Genomic DNA, 16590 nt, shown 5'->3' with positions numbered 1-16590 from the left:
AATGTTGGTTTACCAGCAATTAGCAAAACCACCAGTTCAACCATTGCTCTGGCAAGGATCAACTCCCCAAAGACTTCTCACCACCCACAAAGAAGACATCAGGAGTGTGATAATCCTCACTTGCCTGTCCCATCCAGGACAAAGCAGGTCAAACAACTGGTACCACATCCACAATGTTATGTGTTCACATGCCCCTCCATAGGAACTTTCAAAAGGGAATCAAAAATCTTTCAAAAGGGCATAGATTTAAATTGATAGATTAAATTTAAGCCCTCAATTACCGAAGGAGGGTCTAGGCCTGAAACGTCAGCCTTCCTGCTCCTCTGATGCTGCTTGGCCTGCTGTGTTCATCCAGCTCTGCACCTGATTATCTCAGAATTCTCCAGCATCAGCAGTTCGTACTATCTCTGAAACCCTTATAGACTTTCAGTTTTCTGATTTGGTACCAGTAAGTGTACTTCTTGCCTCCTCATAAGCTGGACAGTGCATTAAACAGTTTCATCACCGGAGGATTCTAATGTGGAATGTTGTCTTCATGCACAATCTTACTCAAAGGAAAGTGGTCCATAAACACACTAATGGAATGAGGTAGAAATGCAAACCAACAAGCTTGTTTACTTTAATTACTGTTCTGAAGAACAGTCATACTGGTGACCTTTTCCCTCTCTCTGCAGATGATGCCAGACCTGCTGAGTGTTTCCAATTTCCTCTGTGTCTGTCACTTTAATTAGAACTCATAAATAGCGTTTGCGCCATGAGATAATTTGGAATAAAATGAGTTGGAGAAGACAAACAGAGAGAGATGAGAGAGGGGCAGACACACAGTCTTTTGACATGCCCATACCCCTGCACGTAACTCCATGCTAGTGTTAGATGGAATGTTTGGCTCCCTACTCCAAGTGGACTATACAGTTATGCATGCTCCATACTGTACAACTTATCATATTGTTAAATTAAGCCACATGTCAACTTATCAAAGTTGGAGAAGATGGTCCTACTTTTGGGAGGGTCTAAGCATTGGCCACCAATACAACTGATCACAATTTAGGAGAAACTTCTTCACTTGGCAATGGTTAGAATGTGGTACTCACTACCATATGAACTGGTTGAGGTAAATAGAATGGATACATTTAACGGGAAGCTAGACAAGCACATTGTCGAGAAAGAGATAAAGTGATAATGAAGCCAATGGAGTTCATGGAGGTTTGCGCAATTGGAGCAATCACAATTCCAAGCAATGGGACGGAATAGCCTATTTCTACACTATTTTATGTAAATTCTATAGAAATTAAATTCCATTTCTGTTAATAGCTGAGCTTACAACTATGTGACACCAATAGTCTTTGTCTATATCTCTAGACTCCAACCAGTTGTGTAAAGGAACAATTCTGCATCTGGGTCACTAATTCTCACCTCCATTTGATGAGTCCCAGACCTCTTTCACATCTCTAGGTTAATGAAGAATCATCAACATGACATTAAATGCTTCAAGTTGACAAGATTGTCTTCAGAATCTCACATAAAGCAATATATAGTAGTTACAAGAGAGATGTGAGACATGGGGTGCATGGGAGATATGGAAGGAAAGGTGACAATTAAAGACAGAACGTGTGTTTTGAGTGTATCTCTTGTGGTGGATAACTTTGATGTTCTTAATAACGCATCAACCAAACCATTAAAATTATTTATATTAAAACACAGCATTGTGTCCAGTCACCTGTTAACATCTAACCCATTCCTTTCATACTGCACTTTTAGGAGCACACATCAATTAGCATTAAGTGACAATGAGTGCCGACAGTTTTTTGAGCACATACTCAACTGCATCCTGTACCTATAGGATTTAAATGAATGTCATTTATCCATTCTGCCAACTGTGAAACACATATAACACGACAGCTAGTGATTTATTAGACAAAGGCAGATAATCACAATCTTATTAATCTGGACCGGGAAGTCCCCAATTAATGGAGATGTCCTTCTTACTTTGTGAAAGCCTAATGGAGATTGGCACATTGCAAAAAAAAAAATACTGAAGTCCTGTGGATCTGGACAGAGCCAGATTAAAATCTGTACGGTTTAACAGAAATCACCAATTTGTGTTTTGGATCAATATTGTTATCACTGGAGAACTGTACAATCTCAAAACGTAGGCTTGGTCTAACACTCAGATGGGTGTAGTAGATCTTGCTAACAGTATTTTTAAAAACAGGTAAGTTTCTCTCCACTGTCCAAGCCAATTTTCATCTTAAACACCATCAAAACAGATCATGTGGTCATTTTATCTCATCACTGTTTGGAATATTGCCATGGACAAATTGGCTATGCCACTTCATACACTGCAACAATAACTATGCTTCAAAACGAATAAATCTACAAGATTATGAGGGGCACGGACAGGGTGGGGTAGAAAGCAGCTGCTCCCCCTTGCTGAAGGGTCAATAACAAGGGGGCACATGTTTTAAAGTGGAAGGCAAGAGGTTTAGAGGGAATTTGAGGAACGGTTTTTTTCCCACCTAGAGTGTGGTGGGTATCTGAACTGTACTGCTTGGAAGGGGAGTTAAGATGGGAAACCTCACAATCTTTAAAATGTACTTGGATGAGCACTTGAAACAGGCAGTTGGCCAAGTGCTGGAAAGTGGGACGAGAGTAGTTTTTGTCAGTGAAGACTCAAAGGGTCCCTTCTGGACTATCTGATTCTGTGAATTAATTTGGGGAGCTGCATAGCCAAGTGTAGTGGTAATGTCACTGGATTTAGTAACCCACAGGTTTTGGCTAATGCTCTGGGACATGGGTTTGAATCCCATTGTTGGTCTGGTGGACTTTAAATTCAATTAGAAATTAGAACAAAAATTCTGGAATTGTAAGCTCAATTCAGTAATAGTGACTGTGAAATTATCATCAATTGTTCACTAAGCCCTTTAGGAAGGAAACTTGCTGTCCTTACCGACGTGCAACTCCATACCCACTGCAATGTGGCTGACTCTTAACTGCCTTCTGAAATGGCAGGGGAAGCTGCTCAGTTCAAGGGCAATTAAGAATAGAAATAGCTTCAAATAAAAATACCTTGCCAATAACGCCCGTGAAAAAATAATGAACAGGTCTATAAAAGTGCTTTAGGACATTCTGTATCAGAGGCCATTTGGTCCATCAGGCCTGCACTGCTTCCATTACCTAATACCAATCGCCTGCCTTTTCCCATATCCCTGCACACCACTTCTATCCAAATAATCATCCATTGCTCTCTTCAATGAAGACTCTTACTTCAAGATTTCTGGATCCCCAGAATATTAACTGGGTCTCTGGATTAAAAGTCTGAAAATACCAGCAGACCTTCACCTCTCTGTCGCTGTTAAAAGGCACCATATAAACACAAATATTTCATCGGACCCGAAACGTTAACTCTGATTTTTCCTTCACAGATGCTGCCAGACCTGCTGAGCTTTTCCAGCAACTTTGTTTCTGTTCCTGGTTTACAGCATCCGCAGTTCTTTCGGTTTTTACAAATATTTCTTTATCTTTTTAAGTCAGAGTACAGTACCCACCTTTCTAGAATTCAGATAACTTTAACCAAGTGTTGAAGCTATTCAACCAAATTATTTCAGTTTCAGAAAATTCAGAAGCAGAGGCTTTGCTTGCAATCAATAATGTGAGGGGTGTCACCTTTCGCTCCCCCTAGGATCGATTTCATGATCTTTTGATGTGACAGTTATCAACATTGAAAAACAAGCCAAGTAAGATGGACAAAATACATTTTGCATAACTCCTTCAATAAACGTTAAAGCGCATTTTTCTTAATTTTATTGGATTGGAGATTAAAATAGTGCATATGACCTACTTTTTTTTATTCATTAATGGGATGAGGGTGTCTCTGGCTAGGGCAGCATTTATTGCCCATCCCAAGCTGCCCAGTGGGCAGTTCAGAGTCAACCACATTGCTGTGTCTGGAGTCATATGTAGGCCCAGACCAGGTAAGGATGGCAGTTTCTCCTCCCTAAAGGGCATTAGTGAACCAGGTGGGTTTTTCCAACAATCAGCAATGGATTCACAGTCATCATTAGATTCTTAACTCCAGATATTTTATTGAATTCAAATTCCACCATCTGCCATGGTGGGATTCGAACGCCGGTCCCCAGAATGTTATCTAGGTCTCTGGATTAACAGTCCAGCGATAGTACCATGAGGCCATCGCCTCCCCGACAACACTGTATGGAAAATATTAATTGTTAAAAATATTGAATGTTCTGGAAAGCATATTGCCATGGTTTCATGTTCAGGTACAAATATTGAATTCCTATATTATGGGTTGCACTAAACTTCTTCAAAATAGGTCAAGCCTCTGAAGTACCAAAAGCATATATCTTAAAATTGTTTAGCCCAGGGATAACAATTAGCCTATTTCACACTTGGAAATTCAGGTAGTATTCTCAAAGCATCTATCATCTCTCAGAAGACTGACATTATCACATGTGGGAATGACTTTTCTCAAACTAAAATAAACTATTATATTAATATCCACTAAAAAATGAACACAAGCCAGGACAATGGGAAAATAGTTAGGATCTGGATACAAGATCCTGAAACTTTCCGCAAGTGTCATCCGAACTACTTCAATTTAAAAACAAATGGCTCAATGATTTTGATCTGCCTCTCCGATTTTTCCTTCTTTTGTAACAACCTGGTTTTTCTACTGAAGGCTGGGTCAATGAGGATTCTCAGAGTTTAGCTGTATTTTGCTTTCAATCAATCCTTGATTTGAATGTAAAATTTACTCCCACATTAGCTGGCTTCAACTGCAAGGATTCGGGTTTCCTGAACAACATAGCAAACAAATAATTTAAGAGGAGGTGAGGCCTCGTGGTATTATTGCTAGACTCTTAATCTGGAGACCTGAGGTTTATAGTAGATGGTGGAATTTGAATTCAATAAAAATCAGGAATTCAGAGTCTAATGATGACCATGAAACCACTGTCAGGAAAAACTCATCGGGTTCACTATTGACCTTTAGAAAAGAAATCTGCCATCCCTACTTACCCTGTCTGATCAATATATGACTCCAGACAGGTGACTCTTAACTGCCCTCTGGGCAATTAGTGATGGGTAATAAAAGCTGGCCGAGCCAGCGATGTCCACATCCATGAATAAATTTAAAAAAAGTAACGACTGGGATTTCTTGTCTATTATCATAGAATCACACAATCATAGAATCCCTCCAGTGTGGAAACAGGCCCTTCGGCCCAACAAGTCCACACCGACTCTCACAGCATCCCACCTAGATCCATTCCCCTATAACCCACCTAATCTACACATCCCTGAACACTACTGGCAATTTAGCATGGCCAATCCACCTAACCTGCACATCTTTGGACTGTGGGAGGAAACCGGAGCACTTGGAGGAAACCCACGCAGACGCGGGGAGAACATGCAAGCTCCACGCAGACAGTTGCCCGAGGCTGGAATCGAACCCAGGTCTCTGGTGCTGTGAGGCAGCAGTGCTAACCACTGTGCCACTGTGCCACCATGCCACCCCCAGTCACAAATAATCTAACAATGATCTACAAAGAATTTGAAGGTCAAGAAAACGATAGAATGATTGCAAGTGACCCAGGCCTCATGTTTTCATGGATAATAATCCAGAATAATAATCTCCTTATTGAAAGGGAGGCGATGGCCTAGTGGTCTATTAAGAAACTATTATTCCAGGAACTCAACTAACGTTCTGGGGACCTGGGCTTGAGTCCCACCATGGCAGATAGTGGGATTTGAATTCAATAATACTCTAGAATTGAGAATCTACTGATGACCATTAAACCTTTGTCGATTATCAGAAAACCCCATCTGGTTCACTAATGTCCTTCAGGGAAGGAAATATGCCACCTGCTCTGGCCTACAGCTGACTCCAGACCCACAGCAATGTGGTTGACCCTCAACTGCTCTCTGAAATGGCCTATCAAGCTACTCAGTTCAATGGCAACTAGGGGAGGGCAATAAATGCTGGCCAGCTAGCTAGCAATGCCCATGTCCCGCGATTGATTTAAAAAAGTTAAAAATCCCCTTGTGTTTCAAATATTGTTATTACTACAGCTGATGATCAGTGATTAGCTAAGCTGAATCTTGGCACATGTCCCTTTTGATAATAAAGCTGCTTACAGGAACTTAATAATCTATGTAGAGTATTAAATTCTCACAATATTCTTGTATTGGACAAATACCTTATGCCAACAGTATTCCAATCTGTGTAAAAAGCATTACCTGGAACCAAATCATCGGAGAATTGGGTTAGTTAATTCCACTTTGGTTACAATAGTACTTCTGTTTTGATTGCTTAACCTGACAAACTTTGTATTTACCTCGACGTGCTAAGAAAACAAATGATTATTGAAGGATGTTGTTTAATATTCTTCTTTTCAACATGGGTAGATTGCCTTTGGTTCTTGAGTATTTAGGTACAAGAATACCGTGCAAGAAATATCAAACTTCAGCAACCAAAGCAATCATGCAAGGGGCAAACTCTTGAGCAAAGACAGAGGTTTTAAAAGGAGTGCTGGAGAGAAGAAGAGAGATGGAGAACTAAATTGGTCTGGAAAGGGAAATTCAGAGCTTGCAAGTTGAACAGCTGAAGGGGCAGTATCAACAAATGGAATACTCCCCATTTGCCTGGATGAGTGCAGCTCCAACAATACTCAAGAAGCTTGATATCATCAAAACAAGCCAGTTGACTAACACCTTCAACATTCAATCTCTTCAGTACCAATGCAGTGGCAGTAAGGTGTCCTGTCTACAAGATGTATTGCAACAACCTGCCGAGAGTCTTTGAACAGCGCCTGTGAAACATGTCAACTCTACCACCAAGAAGGTCAAGGGAAGCACAAGTTTGTGAACACCAACACCTGCATGTACCTCTTCAAGCCACAAACTATCCTGAATTGGAACTCTGCCATCATTCCTTTACCTCTGTTTCTGGGTGAAAAGCATGGAACTCCTTTCTTAACAGCACTGTGGGAGTAATTATACCATACAATCTCCACCAGCACCCTCTCAATGGCAATTAGTGTTGGGCAACAAATGCTAACCTGGACACCGATGCCTACATTCCATGAAAGAATAAAAACTGGGGCAGAGGAAATTGAGGATATAGAAGAGGACAAAATTGGAGGAATGCAAAGTCTGTTGGGTTTCAGAAGGTTAAAGAGATAAAGGTTACAGATAGTGAAGTGAAAAGTCTGGCCAGGAGAAAACTGGAGTAGTCATAGCTAGGTAAGAGTCACAAGGAAAGCAAGTGGAATGTTGGCCTTTATTTCAAAGGGAATAAGGGGAGGTCTGTAAAACTATGCAAAGCAATCGTCAGACCACAGCTGGGATACAGTGAACAGCTTTGGGCCTCTTATGTAAAGGAAAGATATCCTGGCATTGGGGGCAGTCCACAGAAAGTTCACCAAGTTGGTGCCAGGTTTGCGGGGATTGTTATATGAGGAGAAGTGGAGTAGTTTGAGCCTGCATTCATTGGCCTTTACAAGAACGAGAGACAACCTTATTGAAACATAAAAATTTCTTAGGGAGTTTTACAAGGTCGATATGGAAAGGCTGTTTCCCCTTGTGGGAGAGTTTAAGACCAGAGGGCATAACCTCAGAGTAAGGGATTGTCCATTTAAGACAAAAGATGAAAAGCAATTTCTTCTGAAAGTAGTGAATCTATGGATTTTTTTTGAGTAAATTGAAGACAGCAGTAGACTGATTTTTAATTAGTAAGGGAATGAAGGATTTGGGGAAAAGGGCAAGAAAGTAAGACGTTGAGAAGTAATGAGATCAGCCATGATCTCACTGGATAGCAGAGCAGATTACAAGGGCCGAATGGCCTATTTCTGCTCCTACGTCTCGTGGTTCAGTCTGGATTAGGATCTGTGACATAACATAACAGTGGAGAGAAAATGGGGTTGGGATCGCACCTCACAATCATGCAGGATACAGAGGTTGCAAACAGCCTGAGACAGTGGCTAAAGAGTGGGATGGAATTTGTGGGTAGAGAAAATTTCTGGTGGGGAGCTGAACTTAATGGTCTTCGCAATGTGCAATACAGATGGAAGGAGCTCAGCTGGGCACAAGACATGAAGACATCGTCACTCAAGAACATCTGAACAACCTGCAAGTTTTGGATCAACCTTTGATACCCAATTAGCTATTGGATACAACAGAGGAATTTTCTATGCTCAAGAAAACGAAATTCAAAGTGGTGAAGATTTGTCACCACAGTATGAATAATAAACTTAAAATTGTCAATCATTTCCCCAGCAATAAAGCATTTTTCTCAATGAGAACTTTGCATTCCATTACAGAGAGTTCAAGATACAACGTACGGTACCTTGAAGGAAATGCATGAATAAACAAAGGCAATCATTCGGAAAACATCCAAGGACAGAATATACTGGAGCCACAAAAATCAACCTTGCAAATGGTCGTTGTGCATACTTGCCCAGTGTTAGATTTTAACAATCTTAAAAAAGGTACGTGCAACGTTAACAGACAATACGCCAGCTTCCATGTCTATATATCACTGGTGATATAAACCAGTGGATCCTTCGACTCACCACAAACAGGGTTATGGAAGATCTGCTGATAATTATCTAGGATGGTTCCAGCATCCAGCGCACATTTGTCGCACACCAGATGTTATACTTTGCTGCAGAAGAAATGATCTTTAAATCAAATAAAAATTGTTCGCTTATCTGGAAATTTGGAAAAACCCTGCAACCAGCAATAAAATTCTGATGGATTTCAGCTGCAGTGTATTTAATAGAGGCTCCACCTTTGCAATGTCACCCAACTTATTGGGAGTAACGACAGGAAAGGTCTACCAGAATTCGCATTGAGATATCCCAACCCTCTGTCTGTAAGGAGATTTTTGAGATTCCAAATTTTAACTCTCCTCCAAACAGGGATATCCTTCTCAGTCGGGTGATTGAACCTGGGGATTCAATGAAGAACATCTTTGATTGTCTGTTTATGCCGTGCTGTTGTTGATACCAACATTGTCATATAGGAAGGGTAATTAACACATAATCTAACTTATCGTGGAGACTTGGAACCAACTGATCCTACATACCAATTAAATTGGGCATAAATATATGCACCATTCAGAAAATCTCAATGTTCACCAGAAACAATGAAATAATCTAACCAAAAGGTAATACAGAAAATATCCTCTTCGACTCAACATGAGGTAACTTGCAGCATTCTCCTTGGCTGTGCCCAACAGTACAGCAGAGAACAGAACTTTGTCCAGTCCTGCCTCTGTCCATTTGTATTTAGCTCTACATTTTTACAAACAAACCTGGCAACATGAAATACAATAACAATCACCATGAGCACCGGTTTCAGGGATGAATGAAATTGGAAAATCCAAAGGTTTTCCCTCAGAATAACTCAGTCTTAAAGTGTGTTTCCAATGGAGTTGCCAACGAGCATTTGGCAATTTGACAACCCTTTCTCACGTGTTGTGAAACCTTAGGCCTACAGTAAACAGGGAGTGTTTTTAGACATTGTGCTTCTTGTACCAATAGGTTATACACATCCACCACTGTCTTCCCCAAACAAGTACATTTCCCCAACACCACCACCACAATTTCAGAAGGCACCAACTGAAGCACACTCATCTGTCGGAGATCTAAACATCTACGTACTGTTTAAAGCACAGGAGCAAGCCATTCAGCCCAACTGATCTAGGCTAGTGCTGTTGATTGATATCAATTCCTTCTCACCTTTCCCTATCTCAGCCCACCAGTAGAGTTGGTAAAGGGTTAGCAAACTGAACAGTCTGTTTCTCTTCTGACTGACTGACTGAATATTTGCAATATTATATATACTATTAAACACTGCAATGTTATACAGAGATTACATTTCTCCATATGCTTACGTTCTTTTTCTTTCCCCTCACAGACTTACGGAGCTTGCCCTGAAACGCATCTATGCAATACAAATGAGCCCTTCTATCTGTATCCAGGAAAATGCTGGAATTATTTGAAGAAGGATTTTAGAATCAAAACTGGTGGGCTTACAAAAGTAAGTCTTAGAAATGAGTTTACATTTACAAAAATATTAAAACAAAAAGCAAGTACAACTTGTCTTCAATTACAAACTGACTTTCCAAGTCACCATCTGGCTAATTTCAGGTTGACACTTGGATTTTACAAATTCAGTAAGCTTTACTTGACAAAATTCTTGCCAGAAAAAAAAAAACACCAAAAGCAAAAACTGGATAAGAAGCAAAAAGAAATATACAAATTACATTATGGTCACACCCAGAGAACCAACACCTTGTGTCAACAGGGTACAACTCAGCCATTCAAATCAATTTTAAAAAAGAAAACATAATGATCTTAAAGGCAAACTAACACTGCGATTATTGCATGTCATATTTGGTGCTGTTATTCTTCTCAGAGCGTTATCGACATCTGTTTATCTAAGATTATGCATTTTAGATTAAAATTAGCTTTCCCACAACATTCTGGTTGCTTTCTTTCTCCGAAAACAAATAAGTTACGCCTACCTTGTGCTTCATAGTCAGTATGGTAGAGAGCAGACTGCCTGTCTTGCTGAGTTGAGGTCATGCTGAGCACTGACTGCAGTTGTGCCACATTCAACTGGGCTGTTAATTCACCATTCCGATCACCGATCTGCAAGAAGACATCCCAAGGTTGGAAACTTGCACAACACGAAAAGTTATGGACCAGTGGGAGGACTGAAAGTGAAGGAGACTGGAAAGAAAGTTGCCTGGGGGTGGGGGGGGGAAAGAGAGTAGAAGGGAGAGGAGTAAAGAGCAGGAAATTTACAAATTCCAAACCAGCTGCTCTGGCACAAGCAATGCAACAGAACTCAGCAAATTCAGAAGCTGTACTGTACAGCGATGTTTAATTGAGTTATCACTGCATTCCAGACCATCTCCTGTTTATTACTGTTTAATGGACCATCGATCCTGATTGCTGCATGGCAAATGAGACTTCACTTCTTCCATATTTCATTCACAGTACACCACCCTGCGGGAGCAAAGAAAGCCCCTACTATTGAAATAAGCTTTCTTGTTGAAGGGACACAGTACCATACCACATTCTCAAGCTGATATTGCACTAGGTACACAGCAAACATTGAAAGAACTGCATATTCACAAGGCACTCTGCTATGATTGGCACTGTGCTCTGCTTTCAGGAATTTGCTATGTACTTGAACATCATTTGGAGTCCTGAAGGCTAAATTTGGTTTGTTTGTTGGAATTAACCCTTACCCTGCTGAACAGCTGCAATAGTGTCACTCCAGGACTTCCGCATGCAAAATCTGGATTGACAATCCAATTTAGTACGGAGTGCTGGACACTTCCCTGCTGTACTGCCTTCCAGACTGGGCAGTGAACGAAGGCCATTTCCGGTGTATGCAAAATGTCCAGTAGCGCTAATCTGAACATGGGAGTTAAACCTGCCATTGTGGCAAATACTTACCCCTTCATCATTCTACATCACAAAAACAGTCAACCTGGGCATTACAGTCACATTGCTATTTGTGGGGAGTTTGCCGTGAGGAAATTAGTCTCTGTTTTCTACATTACAAAAGTGACTACATTTTTAAATAAGTGTTTCATTGGTTCTGAAGCACCTTGAGCTGCCCATTGATCATGACCATACATAGTTATTGCTTCCTGCATCATCTTTATACCATCCTCATCCAGAACAAACGTCAACCCAATCAAGAATTTGCAAAAGCAGTTTTATTCAATGTGCTCTCACTTTTCTTTTGAGTCTCCCCTCCCCCAGATACATACTCATTTTAATTTGTCATAAGAGCCTAAGATATAGGAGCAGATTCTGCTCCTTTCAGCCCAAGGAGTCTGCTCCGCCATTCGATCATGGCTGAGATGTTTCTCAACTCCATTCTCCTGCCTTCTCGCAAAACCTTTGATCCCCTTAATAATGAGGAACCTATCTCTGTCTGAAAGACACTCATTGACTTGGCCTCCACAGCCCTCTGCGGCAGTGGGTTCCGCAGATTCATCATCCTCTGGCTGAAGAAATTCCTCCTCATCTCCGTTCTAAAGAGTCGTCTCTTCACTCTGAGGCTGTGCTCTCAGGTTCTGATCTCTCCTAATAGTGGAAACATCTTCTCCATGTCCAATCTATCCAGGCCTCTCAGTACTCTAAGTTTCAATGAGAGCTCCCTCTCATCCTTCTAAACTCTATCGAGTACAGACCAAGAGTCTTCAACTGCTCCTCAAATGACAAGCCCTTCTAGCCCAGAATCATTCTTGTGAACCTCCTGTGGACACCCTCTAAGGCTAGCACGTCCTTCCTTAGATACAGGGCCTAAAAATGCTCACAATATCTTCTTTACTGTTTTGAAGCCAAGACATTTTCACCATATATCATCTGTAAAAATCTGCACCCCAACGTTTTGCAACATGCCTCTTATCTGCTTCCTTCCAGTCAAAAAAAAAAGGCAGCCTCACCAGTTTTTATTAACTACACTTGTCCCCTACTTGATTACACGCTACATAATTAATGATGCACACAGGAACATATCAATCAGGAGCAGGATGCGACCAAACAGCCCCTTGAGCCTGCTCTGCCATTCAATAACATCATGGCTTATCTGACTGTAACCTCAAATCCACATTCTTGCCTCATCCTGATATCCTTTCAGTCCCTTACTAACAAGGATCTATTTACCTCTGCCTTAAAAAGACTCAAGTACTCTGCTTCCTCCACCTTTTCAGGGACAGAGTTCCAAAGACTCAAGAGAAGGGTCTGTTTCCGCGCTGTATATCTCTTATGACTCTAAGATGACCATCCGAGAAAAATAAAAAAATGTCTGATCTCTGTTTAATAATAAAGTGTTGCCAATTTAAAACAATCACCCTCCGTTCTAAATTCTAAATAAGAGGAAACCTCATCTCCTCACCTACATCGCCAAGTTTCTTCAAGATCTTGTATGTTTCAATCAGGCTGCCTCTTGTTCTCCTAAACACTAACAGATACAAGCCTAGACTCTTCCTCATATTACAAATGTCAGATGGACTGGGCTTCTGAATTTTAGCCTCCTAGCATTTAGAAAGCACCTTTAAGATGGGATATCAACAACCACCTGTATTCAAATCACACTTTTAATGCAATGTGATAGAGTTACTTTAGAGAAGCTGCTAGCCAGATGTCCAATCTGGTGAAAGAGGTAGGTCTGATGGAGGAAAACGCAATAGAGACAGACAAAGGGGTGTAAGGTGGGGTATTACAAAGGGCACAGGCAACTGAAAGTACAACTACCATGGTGAAGACATTAAAATTGGAAAAGCACAAGGTCTGAATTGGAAGTGCACAGATATCGCAAAGGTTTGAGGGGCGAGAGGAGTGTGTGGAGATACCAAGGGGTACGGCCACTGAGGGATTTGAAAAGTCAGCAGCACCTCCCCAACAACACACCTTAGTTCCTGACAGATACGCGACCTCCTACATCCACAAGAACTGGTCCACCTTTTCCCAGACTTGTCAGGCCTGGAAGCTGTACCAACATTTGACTCGTTTCATCACTATGGGGATATATCCACTCCAAAATGGTCCCAGATAACAGAGACAGGAACCCTACAGGTGCCAGAGAAAATGGGCTTTGGACTCTGTCAATTTCATCAAACTAATAAATGGCCCAATGACAATAACTCTTACACCAAGCTTGATTAAAATGCAAAATGCTTGACAGTGCAGATGTGGGAGAGAACGTTTCCCCTTCTGGAGAATCAGGAGTTAGATGTCACTACTTATAAATCAGGGTTGCCATTTCAAACACAAGATGAAAATTTTCTCTGGGGGTCATAAATCTTTAAAATCCTGAAAATGTGGTGAATGCAGAATTCCTGAATATTTTCAAGAAAGAGGTGAAAGATTCTTATTAAGCAAGGGAGTGAAGTGTTATCAGAGATTGACAGGAATGTGGATTTGCGGTTACAATCAGATCAGCTATGATCTTGGTGAATGAAGCAGGCTTGAGGGGTTCAATAACCTTCTCCAACTCGTCATCTTCAGATGAAGCATTGATAGAACAGCAATGATCTAATTCGATGGCCAAGCACATTTAACGGGCTGGATAGCCAACACTGTTCGTATTTCTTACGAAACAAAAGTCTGGAGCAGAAAAACACGTGAACTATAACTGATTATTGTGCGTGTGCGTGCGCGTGTGCGCACACACACACAGACACACACACACAGAATGTTACAAAGATACAAAGCCAAGATTCATCAAATGCATTCATCACCTCTAAATGTGATGCTTGAATGCTTTTTGCAATTTACTGTGCTCCTGAGGTTCAAGCTGAGTAATACAGTCAAAGCTAATCTGTGTTATTTAATAATAACCTTACTTTGCTTTTTAGTTTTATTCTTGTTCACAAGCAGTATGATGTCCAGAAAAGTTTGCGTGAATAGCAAGGTATAAAGAGTTGGCTTTGAAGATTGGTATTTTAGTGTTTGGCTCTGCCTACAAAAGACTATAATCACAGGACTCGCAGAAAGTCAACATGCTTTATTTTGGTTCCAGGATCTTCACTATCATTTGTACTTTATGATTGCGGATGCAAACACTGTATCACTGACTTATCAGCAGCCATTTAACAGTCAAGACGCTTCCCTCCCTCCATCTCACCCCTTCAGCAAATATTAGGAGAAGGATATACAGTTGTCAAAGCTAATGCTGAACGTCATGCGAACTGATGTAAACTTGTTAACCTGGTTCTACCAGCTGCTAAGCTGTAAAAGTGTTCCATTGAACACTATCGCAAAACCAAGTGGAAATACATTAAAATAAATCAGACTTGCCATTGGGATAAGCATCAGTTTTGAATTGCTTTACCTATGCCCCCAAAAATGTGGATTAACCTTGTGCCAGGAACATAGTGCCGTATCTCAAGGCACCTCATTGCAGTGTTAGAAAGCGACATCTGACTCCAAACCATATAACGTGATCTTAGGACAGATAGCCAAAAGCTTGGTCAGAGAGATAGGTTTTAGGGAATGTCCTTAAGGAGGAAACAGAGGTAAAAGGTGGAAAAGGCTCAAGAGAACAAATTCCACCCCTGGGAGTCTCGGAAACTCATTAAGACTTCAAGACCACTGGACATGTCAAAGCGCGTTACAAACAATGAAATGCTTTTGAAGTGTAATTATTGCTGTAATCATAGGATCCCCACAGTGTGGAAGCAGGCCACTTGGCCCATCAAGTCCACTCAAACCCTTCAAACTCTTCACCCAGATGCAGCCCCCCACCTTATCCCTGTAACCCTGCAGTTACCATGGCTAATCCACCTGGTCTGCACATCCCTGGACACTATGGAGTACTTACCCCAGACATCTTTGGACTATGAGGAAACCAGAGCACCTGGCAGAAACCCACGCAGACATAGGGAGAATGTGCAAACTCCACACAGACAGTCACCCGAGGCTAGAATCGAACCAGGGTCCTTAGCACTGTGAGGCAGCAGTGCTAAACACTGAGCCACTGTGCCACCCTATACCTTAGCTATTCGCCTTAAGTACTCTTTGCAGCACCAAGTTTCACTGCCAACCCAGTTTAATTACACTTAATTAACACTGGAGTGTCAAACTTGATGTTTTTTGTACGAGTGCACAGGATACCCAGTGAGCCAAGGCTAAAGACATGGTCACCAAATGGTGCAGCAACTTAAATTGGGCTGCCCAAAAGCCCAGAAACAGAAAGGTCAGATATCTCAGAGTTGTGGGATTGGTGGATGTTACAAAAGTAGGGAGGGACAAGGACTTTGAGGAACTGAAAACAAAAATGAGAATTACAACAAAACTGTGCTCGCCCTTCCCCCACCAAGATTTTTCAGGCTCAGTAACGCCCACAAATAGCAATGTAATGTGTAACCTCGTAATTTATTTGAAATGATGTTGGTTGAGGGATACATATTGACCAGTGCAATGGGGAAAATGCCCCGTTTTCCTCTGAAATGTTACTAGGTGATTACTCGTATCCACATGGAGATTTTAATGTCACACTTGAAAGATCTCACTTCCAACACTCCGGCACTAACCTAGCTTGTGCGCTCAAGTTCCTGGTGTCGGAACTAAATACATAACCTTTGAACTCAAGCGGCAAGCATGTTTCTGACTGAACCATAGCTGGGACTATTAGGCAAGGCACAAGATGACAAATAAGTTAATGCTAATACTGAAAATCAAAATAAAAACAAAGACCTCTCAGCATACAAGACAACATCTTTCTCACATTCAGCTTCTTCCTTGCTGTTATTAGACTGCTGAATGGACCACTAATTTCAAATCTATTGTTGACTTTGCTTTTGCGCACCTCCTGTACAGTTGTAACCTTGCATACCTTGCTCCGTGTAAGCACTCAATGATCTGTATGCCCTTGTTTGTTACAATGTGCCTGTATTGCTCATGACACAAAACTTTTCACTGTACTTAGGTACATGTGACTACAATAAAACAAATTCAAATTCACAGAGATAGTAGGAACTGCAGATGCTGGACAATCTGAGATAACAAGGTGCAGAGCTGGATGAACACAGCAGGCCAAGCAGCA

At 41.2% G+C, this 16590-nt stretch overlaps 2 protein-coding genes across 7 annotated transcripts in view; one reads left to right on the top strand and one right to left on the bottom strand.

The window, feature by feature from the left end:
- LOC125486363 overlaps positions 1-10497 on the top strand; it is a 75774-nt gene extending 65277 nt beyond the window's left edge. The window contains exon 4 of the mRNA XM_048613495.1: positions 9934-10497. Within this exon, the coding sequence (XP_048469452.1) occupies positions 9934-10368 (435 nt within the window). The 3' untranslated portion in view covers positions 10369-10497. The remainder of the gene's footprint in view (positions 1-9933) is intronic.
- Positions 1-16590, bottom strand: part of gpsm1b (G protein signaling modulator 1b) — a 229250-nt gene that overhangs the window by 76004 nt on the left and 136656 nt on the right. For all 6 annotated transcript variants that reach the window (XM_048613487.1, XM_048613486.1, XM_048613488.1 and 3 more), the window contains one exon: positions 10544-10670. In XM_048613487.1, the coding sequence (XP_048469444.1) occupies positions 10544-10670 (127 nt within the window). The remainder of the gene's footprint in view (positions 1-10543; positions 10671-16590) is intronic.

This window comes from Rhincodon typus, chromosome 28 (assembly GCF_021869965.1).
Source record: "Rhincodon typus isolate 14 chromosome 28, sRhiTyp1.1, whole genome shotgun sequence".
In the NCBI taxonomy this organism is placed as follows: Eukaryota; Metazoa; Chordata; class Chondrichthyes; order Orectolobiformes; family Rhincodontidae; genus Rhincodon; species Rhincodon typus.
This window is presented reverse-complemented; position numbering and strand designations above follow the sequence as displayed.